General features: G+C 37.6%; 1 protein-coding gene across 4 annotated transcripts in view; it reads left to right on the forward strand.

The window, feature by feature from the left end:
• The window catches only part of STXBP4 (syntaxin binding protein 4), a 235,261-nt gene that overhangs the window by 69,640 nt on the left and 148,101 nt on the right, over positions 1 to 17,520 (forward strand). For all 4 annotated transcript variants that reach the window (XM_055398981.2, XM_055398982.2, XM_055398984.2 and 1 more), the window contains 2 exons: positions 2,240 to 2,336; positions 4,629 to 4,720. In XM_055398981.2, the coding sequence (XP_055254956.2) occupies positions 2,240 to 2,336; positions 4,629 to 4,720 (189 nt within the window). The remainder of the gene's footprint in view (positions 1 to 2,239; positions 2,337 to 4,628; positions 4,721 to 17,520) is intronic.

Raw genomic sequence — 17,520 nt, forward strand, 5'->3', positions numbered from 1 at the left:
GTATTGGAGTTTCAGCTTTAGCATCAGTCCTTCCAATGAACACCCAGGACTGATCTCCTTTAGAATGGACTAGTTGGATCTCCTTGCAGTCCAAGGGATTCTCAAGAGTCTTCTCCAACACCACAGTTCAAAAGCATCAATTCTTTTTAGATACTGTAAAATTGTTCTCCAAACTGGTTGTACCAATTTATGCACAATACTAGTATATAAGCACTTCTATTCTTCTACGTTCTTAATAACATTTACTGTTATCACACTTTAATTTTTGTCAATATGTTCAGTATTAAACTATAACACTGAGGTAAAAGATAAAAATAGTTTGTAAGGCTATCCTTTGTCTTATACTGTGTGAAATCATAAATATACAATAGTATGTGTTAGTAGGGAATAAATGTAATGGCCTCAAATCCTGGACAGGAAGGATACCTTAGCTTTAGGATAGTGGTTCCTGCTGAGAAACATTGGAGAAAGCTTTCATCCAAGTGTGTAATGTTTATTTCTTAAATCGGCAGATATCAATGAGTGTCTATTTGACAGCAGGTAAATAGGTGTTCTTTGTATCATTGTCTTTCCTTTTTTTTTCCTTTTTGCTGTATTTGGAATATTTTTTATGACTAAAGGAAAAGACTATCAAAAGTTAAGAATCATTATCCTGTAGGCAAGGCTATGACTGTGTAGGCAGGGCAGGCAGATGATGCTGACTTAAGCTCTAGAATCACTTTTGAGGAAATCTCCTGATGTTGTCCCTGCCTCTCGTGTCCTTGTCTCACTATGCTGAGCCATCTATACGTTGACCAGTTTATTTGCTGTGGGAGTCTGGCTGGCTGCAGTCCATGGGTTCGCAAAGAGTCGGACACGACTGAGTGAATAAGCACACATACCCTGTACACACCTTACTAAATTGCATATTACACTAATTACATTTATTTCTATGTTATTTTCACCATAGAGATGATGGTAGGCAGTGGCTGTATCTTGTTTGTATGTCCCTTTGCATAGTTTAGTGCATAACAAATAGTAACCTCTAAATAAATACTTGGGAAATGAAGTGATGGATGACTGAGCAGATTTCAAAGGAAGAAGCAATATATAAAGAGCAATTACTAGTATTAACTTTTATCCACATTTTTGTTTTGATGTTCTTGGCCAGAATCTAATAATAGGTCATCTTGTTATATTTTATGCATTAGTTTACAGTTATATTTTGCTATATATAACCTTTGAATATAAACCAACAGTGATTTCCATTAGAGTTTTTTTTATCTTAAACCAAAAAGAAACCTGAAAGAAGGTAATCCAGGGCTGGCATGGAGGTTCCTCATGCTTTAAGTATCTTTCTGCTCCACCATATTTATTGAGGTAGCTCATGAACCAAGATAACTACTTAAATTCCAGCAATCTTTTCTTTCTTACCCCATTTCTCTTCCTTCCTTCATACTTTTTTTTTTTCCTTCTTTCTTTTAATTAAGGCTAAAGGGAGAAGGAAAAGGAACAAGAAGCACCTACCCCTGCTTTTGAAAGACTTGCTGGAAGTTCCCTGCAAGTTTGCCTTCCATCTCTTTGACTAGTACATGGTCATATGGCCTCATCAAACTGAAAAGGAGGCTGGGAAATATCTTTTAGCTAAATGATGATGTTTTTACCTAGGAATTGTGGTTCTGTTACTAAGGAACAAGGAGAGACTGAACATTGAAATAGTAATACCGCTATCAGTCCCTGAAATTTTAACCAGCTATGGGTACTAAAAAGAGACAGTAGAGAGAAGTGGGTTCCAGAGAATGCTTTTTAGTTTATTATCTTTGTAAGCTTCCCTATAAATAAACCAAAAATTAGAATATTTTGTATTCGACCCAGTTCTTGGCAACCTTAATTTTGGTCTCAAGTACAAGATATCAAACAAAAGTCGACATTGTCAGATTTGTTAGGATTTCCTTGCTTTTTTCTTCTTCCTTGTCACATATTTTTAAAAACTAAGAAATAGTTTTAATTTGGTTCTAGGGGTATGCTTATAAATTTGACACTCGCTAAAGTGCTTTCCTTGGGGGAAAAAGTGAAGTGGTGGAAGATCAAGAAGCTAATTTTTATGGAAAATTAATCCATAAATAGTTATCAGACTTTTTTTGATCATGGTCACTGTTCCTGATATTGATTCTTTTCACTGGGTTGTAAAATAATGTGTAATGAAGTTTATTCTTTGGAGATTAGAAAAATTATTTCACATACATCCTTTCCATTCCAGGCTCTAAATTATCTTGGAATTCAGCCCACAAAAGAACAGCACCAAGCCCTGAGACAGCAACTACAAGTAGACCAAAAGGGGACAGTGTCTTTTGGAGGTAACATTAGGTTCATCATGTTGCATCATCACAGAAACTTGGTCAAAGAGTTGTTGTGGCCTACATTTATAAAGAGTGCCTCTTCTTTAGAAGGAAAGAAGGAAAAACAAAACCACATCTATTAATATGTCAAGTTCCTTAAATGGTGGGACTTCGTTGGTGGCTCACTGGTAAATAATCCACCTGCAAAGCAGGAGACGCGGGTTTGAACCTTGGGGTCATGAAGATCCCCTGGAGGAGGGCCTGGCAACCCACTCCAGTATTCTTGCCTGGAGAATCTCATAGACAGGAGAGCCTGGAGAGGTATATACAGTCCATGGTATCACAAAGAGTCATACACAACTGAAGTGACTGAGCATGCACATAACGCCTTAAACAGTATTCTAAAAACTCAGAATTATTGGCCTAACTGAGTCAGCAGAAAGGAGAACTTTCTTAGAATCTTTCAGCTTTAAAATATCATTCTATCATGTTATGTTCTGTTTTTAATTTGTTGCATAAATGCTTTCAACCAATATGATATAATAATATCATAGACTTTGCACTGTTGAAAATTTTGATGGTTTTTCGTTAACTGATAATATAAATAATTCTATATTTAATATAGCTTTTTTTCTTCTTTCTCTTAGGATAAATTCCCACAAGTGATTTAGACTTTTCAAATGTTTTAATTGTTTTTCAGAGACATTTTGCACACATATTTGTTCTGCCACTAGTAATGTTTGAATGTAACTGTTTTTTGTATCCTTGACAACATTAAGAATTTAATTATTTTTTTATAGAGTAGATGCAACATTGTATCATTCTAAAAGCATCAGCATTGCTAAAGAAAGAAATTTGGGGTTTGAAGTGATAAAAAAGATATATTTTATCCCCTCTCCTTTTGAAAATCATCACAAAATAATGAGAACAAGAAACAGAAATACATGTACAACCACAGTGTATAAGGACAGAAAGTAAATGAGAACAGTAAATGAATTAGTGAACAGAGGCAAGTAAAGCCCAAGTGTTTGAAAAGATAGGGGAATCACAGCAGAGAGCAAGCCGATTCCTGGAAAGGTTTAGGAATTGAAAGCATCGGGTACTTAAGGGTGGGTGTAGGCAGGACATTTAGAACAGAGTTGTTAGGAATCTGTGTAAGGAGCAATTTGGTATGCTTTTCCCTGCCCTCTCAAGCAATCCAGCAACTACCACTCCCTTACCCTTGAAGAGGAAAAGAAGTCTATCCTCTTGAGAAATTAAACCAGATTTATTCCGGACCTATAGTTGCCAGCAGCTAGGGAACTTAGGGGCATGTATGGTGAATTATCACTCACAACACACACTCAGATTGCTCAGTGATATTTGCAACCATATTTATACTCTATGGGTAAGCAGTTGTAGGAGTTTCTCCAAAGAACCTGAACAAGACATCAAAATAGTTGGCTACCTAATTGCTCTGTAATGAAACCCACTAGTTGACAAAGAGAGTTATGCACACAAAATTTCCAGTCAATGATTTAGTGCCTAATTTTTCTTGAATGTGATCTTAAAACCTGGAGTTAGCAGACATTTGAAGAAATCCTTCAACATAAATGTAAAGCCCCAAAGTGTCAGATAAATAGAAAAAGAGGAACTCAGGAAAAAGGGAATATTGCAAGAGCAAAGAGAAATTCAGGTAAACCATATATTAGAAATGATAAAACTGAGCTGTCTATGAAATAAGAGAAGGATATTGTAAAATAGGAACAATTAAAAAGATCATTGGAAACAATATATAATAGCCAAATTAAAAAAAAAATTGAAGATAGATGAACATGTCACACTCCATGTCTCAGGAAACTTATAGTTTGCTAGGTACGCATTCAGTTCAGTTCACTTCAGTTCAGTCGCTCAGTTGTGTCCAACTCTTTGCAACCCATGAATCACAGCACGCCAGGGCTCCCATTAGGCAGTGCTATATAACAATCAAGAGCATATGACTTTCAGTCAGACTTTAAATTAAATCTTGCTTTGCTACTTATTTGCCAAGTTAACTTATCTTAGCCCCAAATTGTCAAATGGAGAGGATTAGAGGGCCTAGCTCAGAAAATTCTGGAGATGAAATTACAAAGTGCGTTCCTAGCAGTTATAGAAACATTCATTGCTATTATTATTGTTACTGCTACTACTGTTGTTCTTATTATTAAGCCTATTTAAGTAAGTTAAATTTTAACCATTATAACACATAGCTTTAACTTCATGTAGAGAAAGGTTAAGTTGACTTAGATAAGGTTAAGTGCTGTATTCCTACTGAAATGTGTTCTGTTTTAGATTTTGTCCACGTTGCCAGAAACTTGTTTTGCTTGCAATTGGATGAAGCCAACGTTGCTGCACATGAAATTTCCAGCATATTAAATTCACAGGTAGAGTATGCCCTATAGAGTTGTCTTAATTGCACTTAAGTCATGTCTTAAATGGGCTTCCCTGTTAGCTCAGCTGGTAAAGAATGCGCCTGTAATGCAGGAGACCCAAGTTTGATTCCTAGGTTGGGAACATCCCCTTGAGAAGGGATAGGCTACCCACTCCAGTATTCTTGGGCCTCCTTGGTGGCTCAGACATTTAAGAATCCACCTGCAATGCAGGAGACCTGGGTTTGATCCCTAGATTGAGAAGATTCCCTGGAGAAGGGCATGGCATTTCACTCCAGTATTCTGGCCTGGAGAATCCCCATGGACAGAGGAGCCTTGTGGGCCACAGCCCATGGCGTCACAAAGAGTAGGACATGACTGAACAAGTAAGCACAGCACAGCATGTCTTAAGTGTTATGTGTCATATACATATGCTTTCTTATTTTTTAGAAAATAAGTTATGCAGATTAAACATGCTTCCTGGGTAAATATATGAAATACAGATAATTTAAAATCAAAAGTGAAATTTTGTCTTGATCTCCTTTATCCTCCTCTCTCACTATTCCATTATGATACTCCCATCTTTAAGTTTACTACAGAAAAGTACTTATATCTTAAGTGTTAACTCTAAAATATTATAGTCTGAACCATCCTTGTGTAATCATCAGCCACATCAAGAAATACAGGGTTAAAGAAACTCCTGGGACCCTGATGTCTCCACCCCCATGTTCCTTTCTAGTTTTCTAGTGCTAACCTTCCCCACCCCAAGTCAAGATAACAAGCTACTCTTTGACTCTCTAACAACATAGATCTGTTTTGGTATTTTTGTGCTTTATCTAAAAAGAAGTTGTGAAGTCAGTTAACTTTGTAAGTCATTTGTTCTATAAAACTTTGATATTTTTATTGTCAAATCTTTCAATCCTTTCCTTTATGGATATTTTATTTCGGTACATTATTAAGGAAGATCTTTTGATTTTATAGTATATATATATATATAAAATTTCTAGACAAACCACTCTGTTCCATTGATCTATTTCTTTCTCCCAGTACAGTATTATCTTAATTACTCTAGCTTAATAGATTTAGGTTGATTGTTATCTGTTAGGTCAAGTCTTTCCTTCTTTTGCTAGCTTCTTGATTTTTATCTAACTACATGATCTTTAGAATCATTGTGCTATGGTAATGAAAATTCAATTGGGACTTTCTGTTTTTAATTGGAATTTTATTGAATCTAGAGGATGGTTTGAGAGAAGTGAAATGGTTTATTTCTCCATTCATTTAGATCTTTGTTGAAGTTTTGGAAAGAGGAAATTATAACTTGCTTCACAGTGGTCTTGAATATTTCTTGTTAAGTCAAATAGGTACACTACAGTTTTTGATGCTATTGAAATTGGGACTTTTTTTACCGTTATATTTTCTAATTGATTAATAAAAATTAATTTTTGAATGGCTATTTTGTGTGATGCCACTTTACTGAACTCCCTCATTCCAGTTATTTTTAAGTTATTTATCTTGAGCTTTCTAGGTAGACATTTGAAGTTAATTACTTTTGTCTCTTTCACAATTTTTTACTTTTTCTGAATACTGTTGAATAACAGCTACAAAACTGAGCGAGAACCTAATTTCCATGATATTTGAGCCATTTAACATTTTTAATTTTTGTAAAGAAGCTAGCACTATCTTACTTAATGAGCAAGTTTTATAGTTGGCCATTGAACTACATAGGTTTGTACTGTACAGGTCCACTGAATCACAGGTTTTTTTTTTCCACTATTATATACTATAGTACTACATAATCCAAGATTGGTTAAATCATTGGGTGCAAAACCACAGATATGGAGGGCCTAGTGTAAAGTCATACTCAGATTTTCTACTATGTGGAGGATCGTTGTCCCTAACCCCTCACATTGTTCATGGATCAGCTGTTCATGGGTCATTCCAGTTCCTCTGAAGAAATTTAAATAATAGAAACTTTACCTGTTCCTTGAAGGCTTGAAAGTGTTTTCATATGCCAAGTGACTAGGGCCTAGATCTTTCGGGAGAGGGGATGTTTCCTATATAATGTCTTCCAAGGTGGCTTTATTCAAATGTTTGTTCTTTTCTTGGGTAATGTTGTTGATGTATATTTTCCTAGAAAAAATTTCCTTTCAAGATATTAAAATTTATAAAACATTAACATAGAATTTTTTCAGATTTTTAATCCTTATTTTTGATGATATTGCTTTTTATTTTATAGATGTACCGCACAATTTTTTTTTTTTTGGTTCTGTCACACAGCTTATGGGGTCTCAGTTCCCAAATTAGGAATCAAACCCAGGCCTCTGCAGTGAAAGCAATGAATCCTAACCACTAGACCAGCGGGGAACTCCCAACACAATTTTTACACAATACTAACACTCACAAGTTTGCTTTTATCTTTAAATGTTTGACTGTGGTGGGCCTTTGCTGCTGAGCATGGGCTTTCCCTAGTTGCAGTGAGCAGGGCTACTCTTTTTTGGGGTGCGTGTGCTTCTCATTGCAGAGCGCTGCCTCTAGGTGTATTGGCTTCAGGAGTTGCAGCATAAGGGCTCAGGAGTTGCGGCTGTTGGCTCAGTAGTTGTGGCACGCGGGCTTATGCCCCATGGCATGTGGGATCTTCCTAGACCAGGGCTTGAACCCATGTTCCCTGCATTGGCAGACAGATTCTTAACCACTGGACCAACAGGAAAGCCCCATATCCATAAGTTTTTATAGGTAATATTTTAATAATCTCTCAACAGTATATAACTTTTATGTTGTAGATATGTCTTTGACTCTTATTTTAAACTGTTTTAAACATTTTCTAGTGATATACTATAGTTTCCTTTTGGTTACTGCTTTCTAGTTTAATTTAGAGGGCCATATTCAGAGACATAGTCTATGTGGTATTAACCCTTTGACCATACATACACCCAGCATGCATTCAATTTTGTGGAATGTTTTCTGTTGTGTGAAAAACACATTTACAGTCGTTGGATGCAGTGTTTTCTTTGTGTCAGCTCAAAGGTCAAATCATGTGGTTCAAATTTTCTATTTTCTTTAAAAATTTTCTCTTTCATTACTTATGTGTTGTTTTGTTGTTTCCTTTTATTGTATTTTCTGTTACTGAGAGAGAGGTGTTTTAAAATTTCCTCCATTTGGCTCTGCTAATTTTTGCTTTGCATATCATGAGTCTTTATTATTATTTTTATTTTAGAATTGTCATATTCTGACAGGTTGTTGAATCTCTTCATCTTTAGAATGTTTCTTGCTTTAAAACTACTTTAGTCTAATTGTGTAGTGGTTGGTGATTTGGTCTGGTTTTCAATTATCATAAACATAGTTTTTAAAAGTTATAATTAAAATGTATTATTATATTAGTTTCAGGTGTATAATATAGAGAATGAGTTTTATACATTATGAAATGATAGCAACAATAAAACCAGTTACTACCCATCACAGTAAATTACAATGTTATTGACTATATTCTCTATGTATACATTATGTCCCTGTGACTTATTTATTTAATACATTTGGAACTTTGTATATCTTAATCCCCTTCAGCTATTTCACATCCATCCCCACCTGTCTCCCCTCTGGCAGCCACCTGTTTGCTTTCTGTATGTGTAGTCAGTTTCTGTTTTATTTTGTTCCTTTTGTTTGTTTTGTTTTTTAAGTTCGACATGTAAATGAAGTCATATGGTATTTATTTTTTTCTGAGTTATTTCACTTAACGTAATACCCTTCATGTTCATCCATGTTGCCACAAATAGCAAGATTCCTTCTTTTCATGGCTGAGTAATAATATATATATATATAAAACATTATATATATGCGTGTGTGTGTGTTTATATATATGTATATAAATACGTAACACATCTTTATTTGTTCATCCATTGACAGATGCTTAGATTGTTTCCATATCTTGGCTTTTGTAAATAGTACTATGACATAATAGGGGCACATATATCTTTTTAAAGTAGTGTTTTACTTTTCTTCAGATAAATACCCAGAAGCAGAATTACTGGGTTGTATGGTAGTTCTCTTTTCAGTGTTTAAAAACTTTATTTATTTTGGCTGTGCTGGATCCTTGTTGCTGCGTGCAGGCTTTCTCTAGTTGTGGTGAGAAGGGCCTACTCTGGTTGCAGTACCACGCTTCTCATTGTGGTGGCTTCTCCTGTTGCAGATCCTAGTGCTGGAGCACCCAGGCTTCCATAGCCGCAGTGCGTGAGATTCAGTAGTTGTGGCGCCCAGGCTCCAGAGCGTGCAGGCTTCTGTAGTTGTGGCACCTGCGCTCTAGAACTCAGGCTCAGAAGTTATAGTGCATGGGTTTAGTTGCCCTGTGGCATATAGAAGCTTCCTGTACTGGGGATTGAACCTGTGTCCCCTGAATTGGCAGGCAGACTGCCAACCACTGGACCACTAGGGAAGTCCTCTTTTCAGTTTTTTGAGGAAGCTCCATACTGATTTCCAAAGTGGTTGCCACAGTTTACAATCCCACTGACAGTGTGAGAGTTTTCCTTCACTTCACATCCTTACCAACACTTGTTGTTTATTGTCTTTTTGATAATAAGCATATGATATGTGTGAGGCGGTATCTCAGTGTGGTTTTAATTTACATTTCCTTGATGATAGTAATGTTTAGCACCTTTTCAAGTTCCTGACTGCTGTCAATATATCTCCTTTGGAAAATGTCTGTTCACATCCCCTGCTCATTTTTAATTGAGGTTTTTGTTCTTTGATAATGTGTTGTATCAGTTCTTTTTGTATTTTTAATATCAACCCCCTTATTGTATACATCATTTGCAAATAACATCTCTCATTCAATAGGTTGCATTTTCATTTCTTTCGTGTTTTCATTTGCTGTACAAAAGCTTTTTGGTTTGATTTATTCCCATTTGTTTATTTTTGCTTTTGTTGCCCTTGCTTGAAGAGTGATACCAAAAACAAACAAACAAACAAAAAAAAATGGTAAGGCTGATGTCAAAGAGTATACTGCCTATGTTTCTTTCTAGGAGATTTATAGTTTAAGTTTTTAAGTCTTAAATTCACTTTGTGTTTCTTTTTGTATATGGTGTAAGAAAATAGTCCAGTTCATTCTTTTGCATGTAGCTGTCCATTTTACCAGCACCACTTATTAAAGAGACTCTCTTTTCTCCACTGTGTATTCTTGCCTCTTATGTTGTAGATTAATTGACTCTATAAGTGTGGGTTTACTTCTGGGCTCTTGATTCTGTTCCATTGACCTATGTATCTGTTTTTGTGTCAGTACAAAACTGTTTTGATTACTGTAGCTTTATAGTCTATGTTCATGTTTTGGACTGTGAAACCTCCAACTTTGTAATTATTTTTCTCAAGATTGCTTTGAACAGACTGATCACTAGAAGGGAAATAGAATATGTAATTTTTAAAAAAAAAGCCTCCCTTACAAACAAAAGTCCAGAAGCAGATGGCTTCACAGGTGAATTCTACCAGAGATACCAATCCTTTTACCAATCCTGCTCAAACTCTTTCAAAAGACTGAAGAGAAAGGAACACTCCCAAAGACATTCTATGAAGTCATTACCCTGATATGAAAACCAGAAAAAATTACCACCAAAAAGAAAATTATAGGACAATATCTTTGATAAATGTAGATGCATAACATCTCAGCAAAATATTACCAAGCTGAATCCAACAGTACATAAGAAAGATCATATACCATGACCAAGTGGGATTCATTCCAAGTTCACAAGGATGGTTCAACGTGCACAAATCAATCAGTGTGATATACCACATCAAGAAAAGAAGTAAAAAACCACATGATCATCTCAACAGATGGAGAAAAAACATCTGACAAAATTCAGCACTCATTCATGATAAAAACCCTTACCAAACTGGATATAGAAGAAACATAGCGGGGGAGGATAGAAGATGGCAGAGGAATAGAACGGGGCGACCACTCTCTCCCCCACAAATTCAGCAAAAGAACATTTGAATGCTGAGTAAATTCCACAAAACAACTTCTGAATACCGGCAGAGGACATCAGGCACCCAGAAAAGCAGCCCATTGTCTTCTAAAGGGGGTAGGAAAGAGTATAAAAGATAAAAAGAGAGAAAAAAGAGGGAGGGACAGAGCTCAGTCCTGGGAAGGGAGGCTTAAAGAAAAAAAAAAAGAAGTTTCCAAACACCTGGAAATACTCACTGGCGAGTCTGTGGCCAGCCTTGGAACCGCAGAGGGCCACATAACTGGGAGAGAAAAGAAATAGATAACCCACAGACTAACTGCCCAGAGGAAACTCTCAGCGGGGAAGTGGCGCAACCACTGGCACTCCCCACTAGCAAGTAGGGGCTGGGCAGGGAGGCGTGGCGTCAGCACTTAGAGAGAGGACCAGGTCTGAACGCTCTGAGGGCGCTAACAGGAGATAGCGAAGCAGACTGTGCAGCTAAAAGGCAAAAAGGCGAAAAGCCCCAACCTAAGACTCAACCAGCCCTGCTCACAGAACAAAGGACTGAGTAGAGCCAGCCGGCTGCGGTCAGCCCATCCCCCATCCCCTGCCTGGACAGGCAAGGGAGGGCAGCCAGCACCAGAAGGGGCAACCGCAACCCCAGAGAGGCCTCCCATACCAAGCTTCAGGCAGGCTTCCTTGTTAACCAAGACTTCTTGGGTCTGGGCCAGTCGATATCCGCTGGAGAAGGTGCGCCGTTGTACACCCAGAAAACCGAGCGGCAGGGACCGGGGAGGCGATAAGTGGCAGCAACCGTGCTTGCCAAATGCCTGTGTCACCTGAGCTGCTCGGACTAGGGAAGGCGTTAAATGCAGGCCCAACCGAGTCTGCGCCTTTGTGGAGTACCCGAGGACCTGAACCTGAGCCGCTCAGACCTGGGAAGTGCATGCAACCCAGCGCCGGCCATGGACAGTTCCTGACAGAGCAACCTAGCCTGAACAGCATAAACAGGAGAAGCACACACGCTGTGACCGGGGCCAATCCCAGTGAGGCGAAGACACTGTGCACACTCCCCACAAACGCCAGGGATATTTGCTGGCAGTGTCCCTCCCTCCCCACAGCACGTGTGAACAGGTGAACCTATAAAAATGTACACCACCGCCCCCTTGTATCAGGGCAGGAATTAGACACGGAAGAGACCAGCAAACAGAAGAGCTTGAACAGAAAGAACTGCCTTGGATGTGACAGATGGAGAGGCCTTGAGCCTCCTGCAAGAATAAGACCGAAAACCAGAGGCAGAGGCTTAACTCCAAATCCTGAGAACACCAGAGATCTCCTGTTCCAGGGAACATTAACTGATAGGAGCTGATCAAATGCCTCCATACATACACTGAAACCAGGCACCACCCAAGGGTCAACAAGTTTCAGAGAAAGATGTACCACGCAAATTCACTGGCAACACAGGAGAATAGCCCTGAACTTCAGTATACAGGCTGCCCAAAGCCACTCCAAACCCACTGACATCTCAGACTCATTACTGGATACTTTATTGCACTCCAGAGAGAAGAAATCCAGCTCCACCCACCAGAACACCGATGCAAGCTTCCCTAACCAGGGAACCTTGACAAGCCACCCGTCCAAACCCACACACAGCGAGGAAACTACATAATTAAGAGAACTCCACCAACTGTCAGAAGATGGAAAGGCCACCCCAAGCACAACAATATAAGTAAGATGAAGAGGCAGAGAAATACCCAGCAACTAAAGGAACAGGATAAATGCCCACCAACACAAAAGAGGAAGATATAGGGAATCTACCTGATAAAGAATTTGGAATTTTAATAGTGAAAATGACTCAAAACCTAGAAAGCAAAATGGAGTTACAGATAAATAACTTGGAGAAAAGGATTGAGAAGATGCAAGAAAGTTTTAATAAGGATTTAGAGGAAATAAAAAAGAGTCAATATACACTGAATAATGCAATAGATGAGATCAGAAACACTCTGGAGGGAACAAACAGTAGAATAATGGAGGCAGAAGACAGGATAAGCGATCTAGAAGACAGAATTGTAGAAATAAATGAAACAGAGAGGGAAAAAGAAAAACAAATTAAAAGAAATGAGGACAATATTAGACACCTCTGGGACAATATTAAATGCCCCAACATTTGAAACATAGGAGTCCCAGAAGAGTTTCTTTGTGAAAGACCATGAGAGAATACTTGAGATAATAGTTGAAAACTTCCCTAAAATGGGGAAGGAAATAATCACCCAAGTCCAAGAAACCCAGAGAGTCCCAAACAGGATAAACCCAGGCGAAATACTCCAAGACACATATTAATCAAATTAACAAAGATCAAACACAAAGAACAAATATTAAAAGCAGCAAAGGAAAAGCAACAAATAACACACAAGGGGATTCCCTTAAGGATAACAGCTGATCTTTCAACAGAAACTCTTCAGGCCAGGAGGGAATGGCAAGACATACTAAAGTAATGAAATAAAGTAACCTACAGCCCAGATTACTATACCCAGCAAGGATCTCATTCAAATATGAAGGAGAAATCAAAAGCTTTACAGACAAGCAAAAGCTGAGAGAATTCAGCATCACCAAACCAGCTCTCCAACAAATACTAAAGGATCTTCTCTCGACAGGAGACACAGAAAGGATGTATTAACTCAAACCCAAAGCACTAAAGAAAATGGCAACGGGATCATACTTATCAATAATCACCTTAAATGTAAATGGGTTGAATGCCCCAACCAAAAGACAAAGGCTGGCTGAATGGATACAAAAACAAGACCCCCATATATATTGTCTACAAGAGACCCACCTCAAAACGAGGGACACATACAGGCTGAAAGTGAAGGGCTGGAAAAAAATATTCCACGCAAACAGAGACCAAAAGAAAGCAGGAGTAGCAATATTCATATCAGATAAAATAGACTTTAAAACAAAGGCTTTGAAAAGAGACAAAGAAGGAAACTACATAATGATCAAAGGATCAATCCAAGAAGAAGATATAACAATTCTAAATATTTATGCACCCAACATAGGAGCACCGCAATATGTAAGACCATTACTAACAAGTATGAAAGTGGAAATTAACAACAACACAATAATAGTGGGAGACTTTAATACCCCACTCACACCTATGGATAGATCAACTAAACAGAAAATTAACAAGGAAACACAAACTTTAAATGATACAATAGACCAGTTAAACCTAATAGATCTCTATAGGACATTTCACCCCAAAACAATGAATTTCACCTTTTTCTCAAGTGCACACGGAACCTTTTCCAGGATAGATCACATCCTGGGCCATATATCTAGCCTTGGTAAATTCAAAAAAATTGAAATCATTCCAAGCATCTTTTCTGACCACAATGCAGTAAGATTAGATCTCAATTACAGGAGAAAAACTATTAAAAATGCCAACATATGGAGGCTGAACAACACGCTGCTGAATAATGAACAAATCATAGAAGAAATCAAAAGAGAAATCAAAATATACATAGAAATGAATGAAAATGAAAACACAACAACCCAAAACCTCTGGGACACTGTAAAAGCAGTGCTAAGGGGAAAGTTCATAGCAATATAGGCATACCTCAAGAAACAAAAGTCAAAAACTAAATAACCTAACTCTACATCTAAAGAAACTAGAAAAGGAAGACATGAAGAACCCCAGGGTTAGTAGAAGGAAAGAACTCTTAAAATTAGGGCAGAGATGAATGCAAAAGAAACAAGAGAGACCATAGCAAAAATCAACAAAGCCAAAAGCTGGTTCTTTGAGAAGGTAAATAAAATTGACAAACCACTAGCCAGACTCATCAAGAAACAAAGGGAGAAGAACCAAATCAATAAAATTAGAAATGAAAATGGAGAGATCACAACCGACGACACAGAAATACAAAGGATTATTAGAGAATACTATCAGCAATTATATGGCAATAAAATGAATAACTTGGAAGAAATGGACAATTTCTTAGAAAAGTAAAACTTTCCAAAACTGAACCAGGAAGAAATAGAAAATCTGAACAGACCCATCACAAGCACGAAATTAGAGGCTGTAATTAGAAATCTTCCAGCAAACAAAAGCCCAGGTCCAGACTGCTTCACAGCTGAATTCTACCTAAAATTTAGAGAAGAGCTAACACCTATTCTACTCAAACTCTTCCAGAAATTTACTGAGGAAGGGAAACTTCCAAACTCATTCTATGAGGCCACCATCACCCTAATCCCAAAACCTGGTAAAGCCCCACAAGAAAAGAAAACTACAGGCCAATATCACTGATGAACATAGATGCAAAATCCTTAACAAAATTCTAAAAATCAGAATCCAACAACACATTAAGAAGATCATACATCATGACCAAGTGGGCTTTATCCCAGGAATGCAAGGATTCTTCAATATCCGCAAATCAATCAACGTAATCCACCACATTAACAAACTGAAAATAAAAATCATATGATTACCTCAATAGATGCAGAGAAAGCCTTCGACAAAATTCAACGTCCATTTATGATAAAAACTCTCCAGAAAGTGGGAATAGAAGGGACATACCTCAACATAATAAAAGCTGTATATGACAAACCCACAGCAAAAATTATCCTCAATGGTGAAAAACTGAAAGCATTTCCCCTAAAGTCAGGAACAAGACAAGGATGTCCACTCTCACCACTGCTATTCAACATAGTTCTGAAAGTTTTGGCTACAGCAATCAGAGCAGAAAAAGACATAAAAGGAATACGAATTGGAAAAGAAGAAGTAAAACTTTCACTATTCGCTAATGATATGATCCTCTACACAGAAAACCCTAAAGACTCTACCAGAAAACTATTAGAGCTAATCAATGAATACAGTAAGGTTGCAGGATATAAAATCAACACACAGAAATCCCTTGCATTCCTATACACTAATAATGAGAAAATAGAGAAATTAAGGAAACTATTCCATTCACTGTTGCAACGAAAAGAATTAAATACTTAGGAATATGTCTACCTAAGGAAACAAAAGACTTGTACATAGAAAACTATAAAACACTTGTGAAAGTAATCAAAGAGGACACTAATAGATGGAGAAATATACTGTGTTCGTGGATTGGAAGAATAAATATTGTAAAAATGAGTATACTACCCAAAGGAATTTATACATTCAATGCAATCCCTATCAAGCTACCAATGATATTTTTCACAGAACTAGAACAAATAATCTCACAATTTGTATGGAAATACAAAAAACCTCGAATAGCCAAAACAATCTTGAGGAAGAAGAATGGAACTGGGGGAATTAACCTGCCGGACTTCAGGCTCTACTACAAAGCCACAGTCATCAAGACTGTATGGTACTGGCATAAAGACAGAAACATAGATCAATGGAACAAAATAGAAAGCCCAAAGATAAACCCATGCACCTATGGACACCTTATCTTTGACAAAGGAGGCAAGAATATAAAATGGAGAAAAGACAATCTCTTCAACAAGTGGTGCTGGGAAAACTGGTCAGCCACTTGTAAAAAAATGAAACTAGATCACTTCCTAACACCATACACCAAAATAAATTCAAAATGGATTAAAGATCTAAATGTAAGACCAGAAACTATAAAACTCCTAGAGGAGAACATAGGCAAAACACTCTCCGACATCAATCACAGCAGGATCCTCCATGACCCACCTCCCATAATATTGGAAATAAAAGCAAAAATAAACAAATGGGACCTAATTAAAATCAAAAGCTTCTGCACAACAAAGGAAACTATAAGCAAGGTGAAAAGGCAGCCTTCAGAATGGGAGAAAATAATAGCAAATGAAACAACTGACAAAGAATTAATCTCCAAAATATACAAGCAGCTCCTGCAGCTCAATTCCAGAAAAATAAATGACCCAATCAAAAAATGGGCCAAAGAACTAAACAGACATTTCTCCAAAGAAGACATAAAGATGGCTAACAAACACATGAAAAAATGCTCAACATCCCTCATAATCAGAGAAATGCAAATCAAAACCACAATGAGATACCATTTCACACCAATCAGAATGGCTGCTATCCAAAAGTCTACATGCAATAAATGCTGGAGAGGGTGTGGAGAAAAGGGAACCCTCTTACACTGTTGGTGGGAATGCAAACTAGTACAGCCACTATGGAGAACACTGTGGAGATTCCTCAAAAAACTGGAAATAGAACTGCCATATGATCCAGCAATCGTACTCCTGGGCGTACACACCGAGGAAACCAGAATTGAAAGAAACACATGTATTCTAATGTTCATTGCAGCACTGTTTATAATAGCGAGGACATGGAAGCAACCTAGATGTCCATCTGCAGATGAATGGATAAGAAAGCTTTGGTACATATACACAATGGAGTATTTTTCAGCCCTCAGAAAGAATGCATTTGAGTCAGTTATAATGAGGTGGATGAAATTGGAGCCTATTATACAGAGTGAAGTAAGCCAGAAAGAAAAACACCAATACAGTATACTAACACATATATATGGAATTTAGAAAGATGATAACAATAACTCTGTATACGAGACAACAAAAGAGACACAGCTGTATAGAACAGTTTTTTGGACTCTGTGGGAGAGGGTGAGGGTGGGATGATTTGGGAGAATGGCATTGAAACATGTATATTATGTAAAATGAATCTCCAGTCCAGGTTCAGTGCACGAGACAGGATGCTCGCGGCTGGTGCACTGGGATAACCCAGAGGGATGGGATGGGGATGGAGGTGGGAGGGGGTTCAAGATGGGGAACACATCTACACCCGCGGCAGATTCATGTCAATGTATGGCAAAACCAACCTATATAATATTGTAAAGTAAAGCCTCCAATAAATAATGAATAAATAAAGAAGAAACATAGCTCAATGTAATAAAAGCTGTG

The sequence above is a fragment of the Moschus berezovskii genome, chromosome 20 (assembly GCF_049115385.1).
Source record: "Moschus berezovskii isolate FMDL1 chromosome 20, NW_MosBer_1.0, whole genome shotgun sequence".
NCBI lineage: Eukaryota > Metazoa > Chordata > Mammalia > Artiodactyla > Moschidae > Moschus > Moschus berezovskii.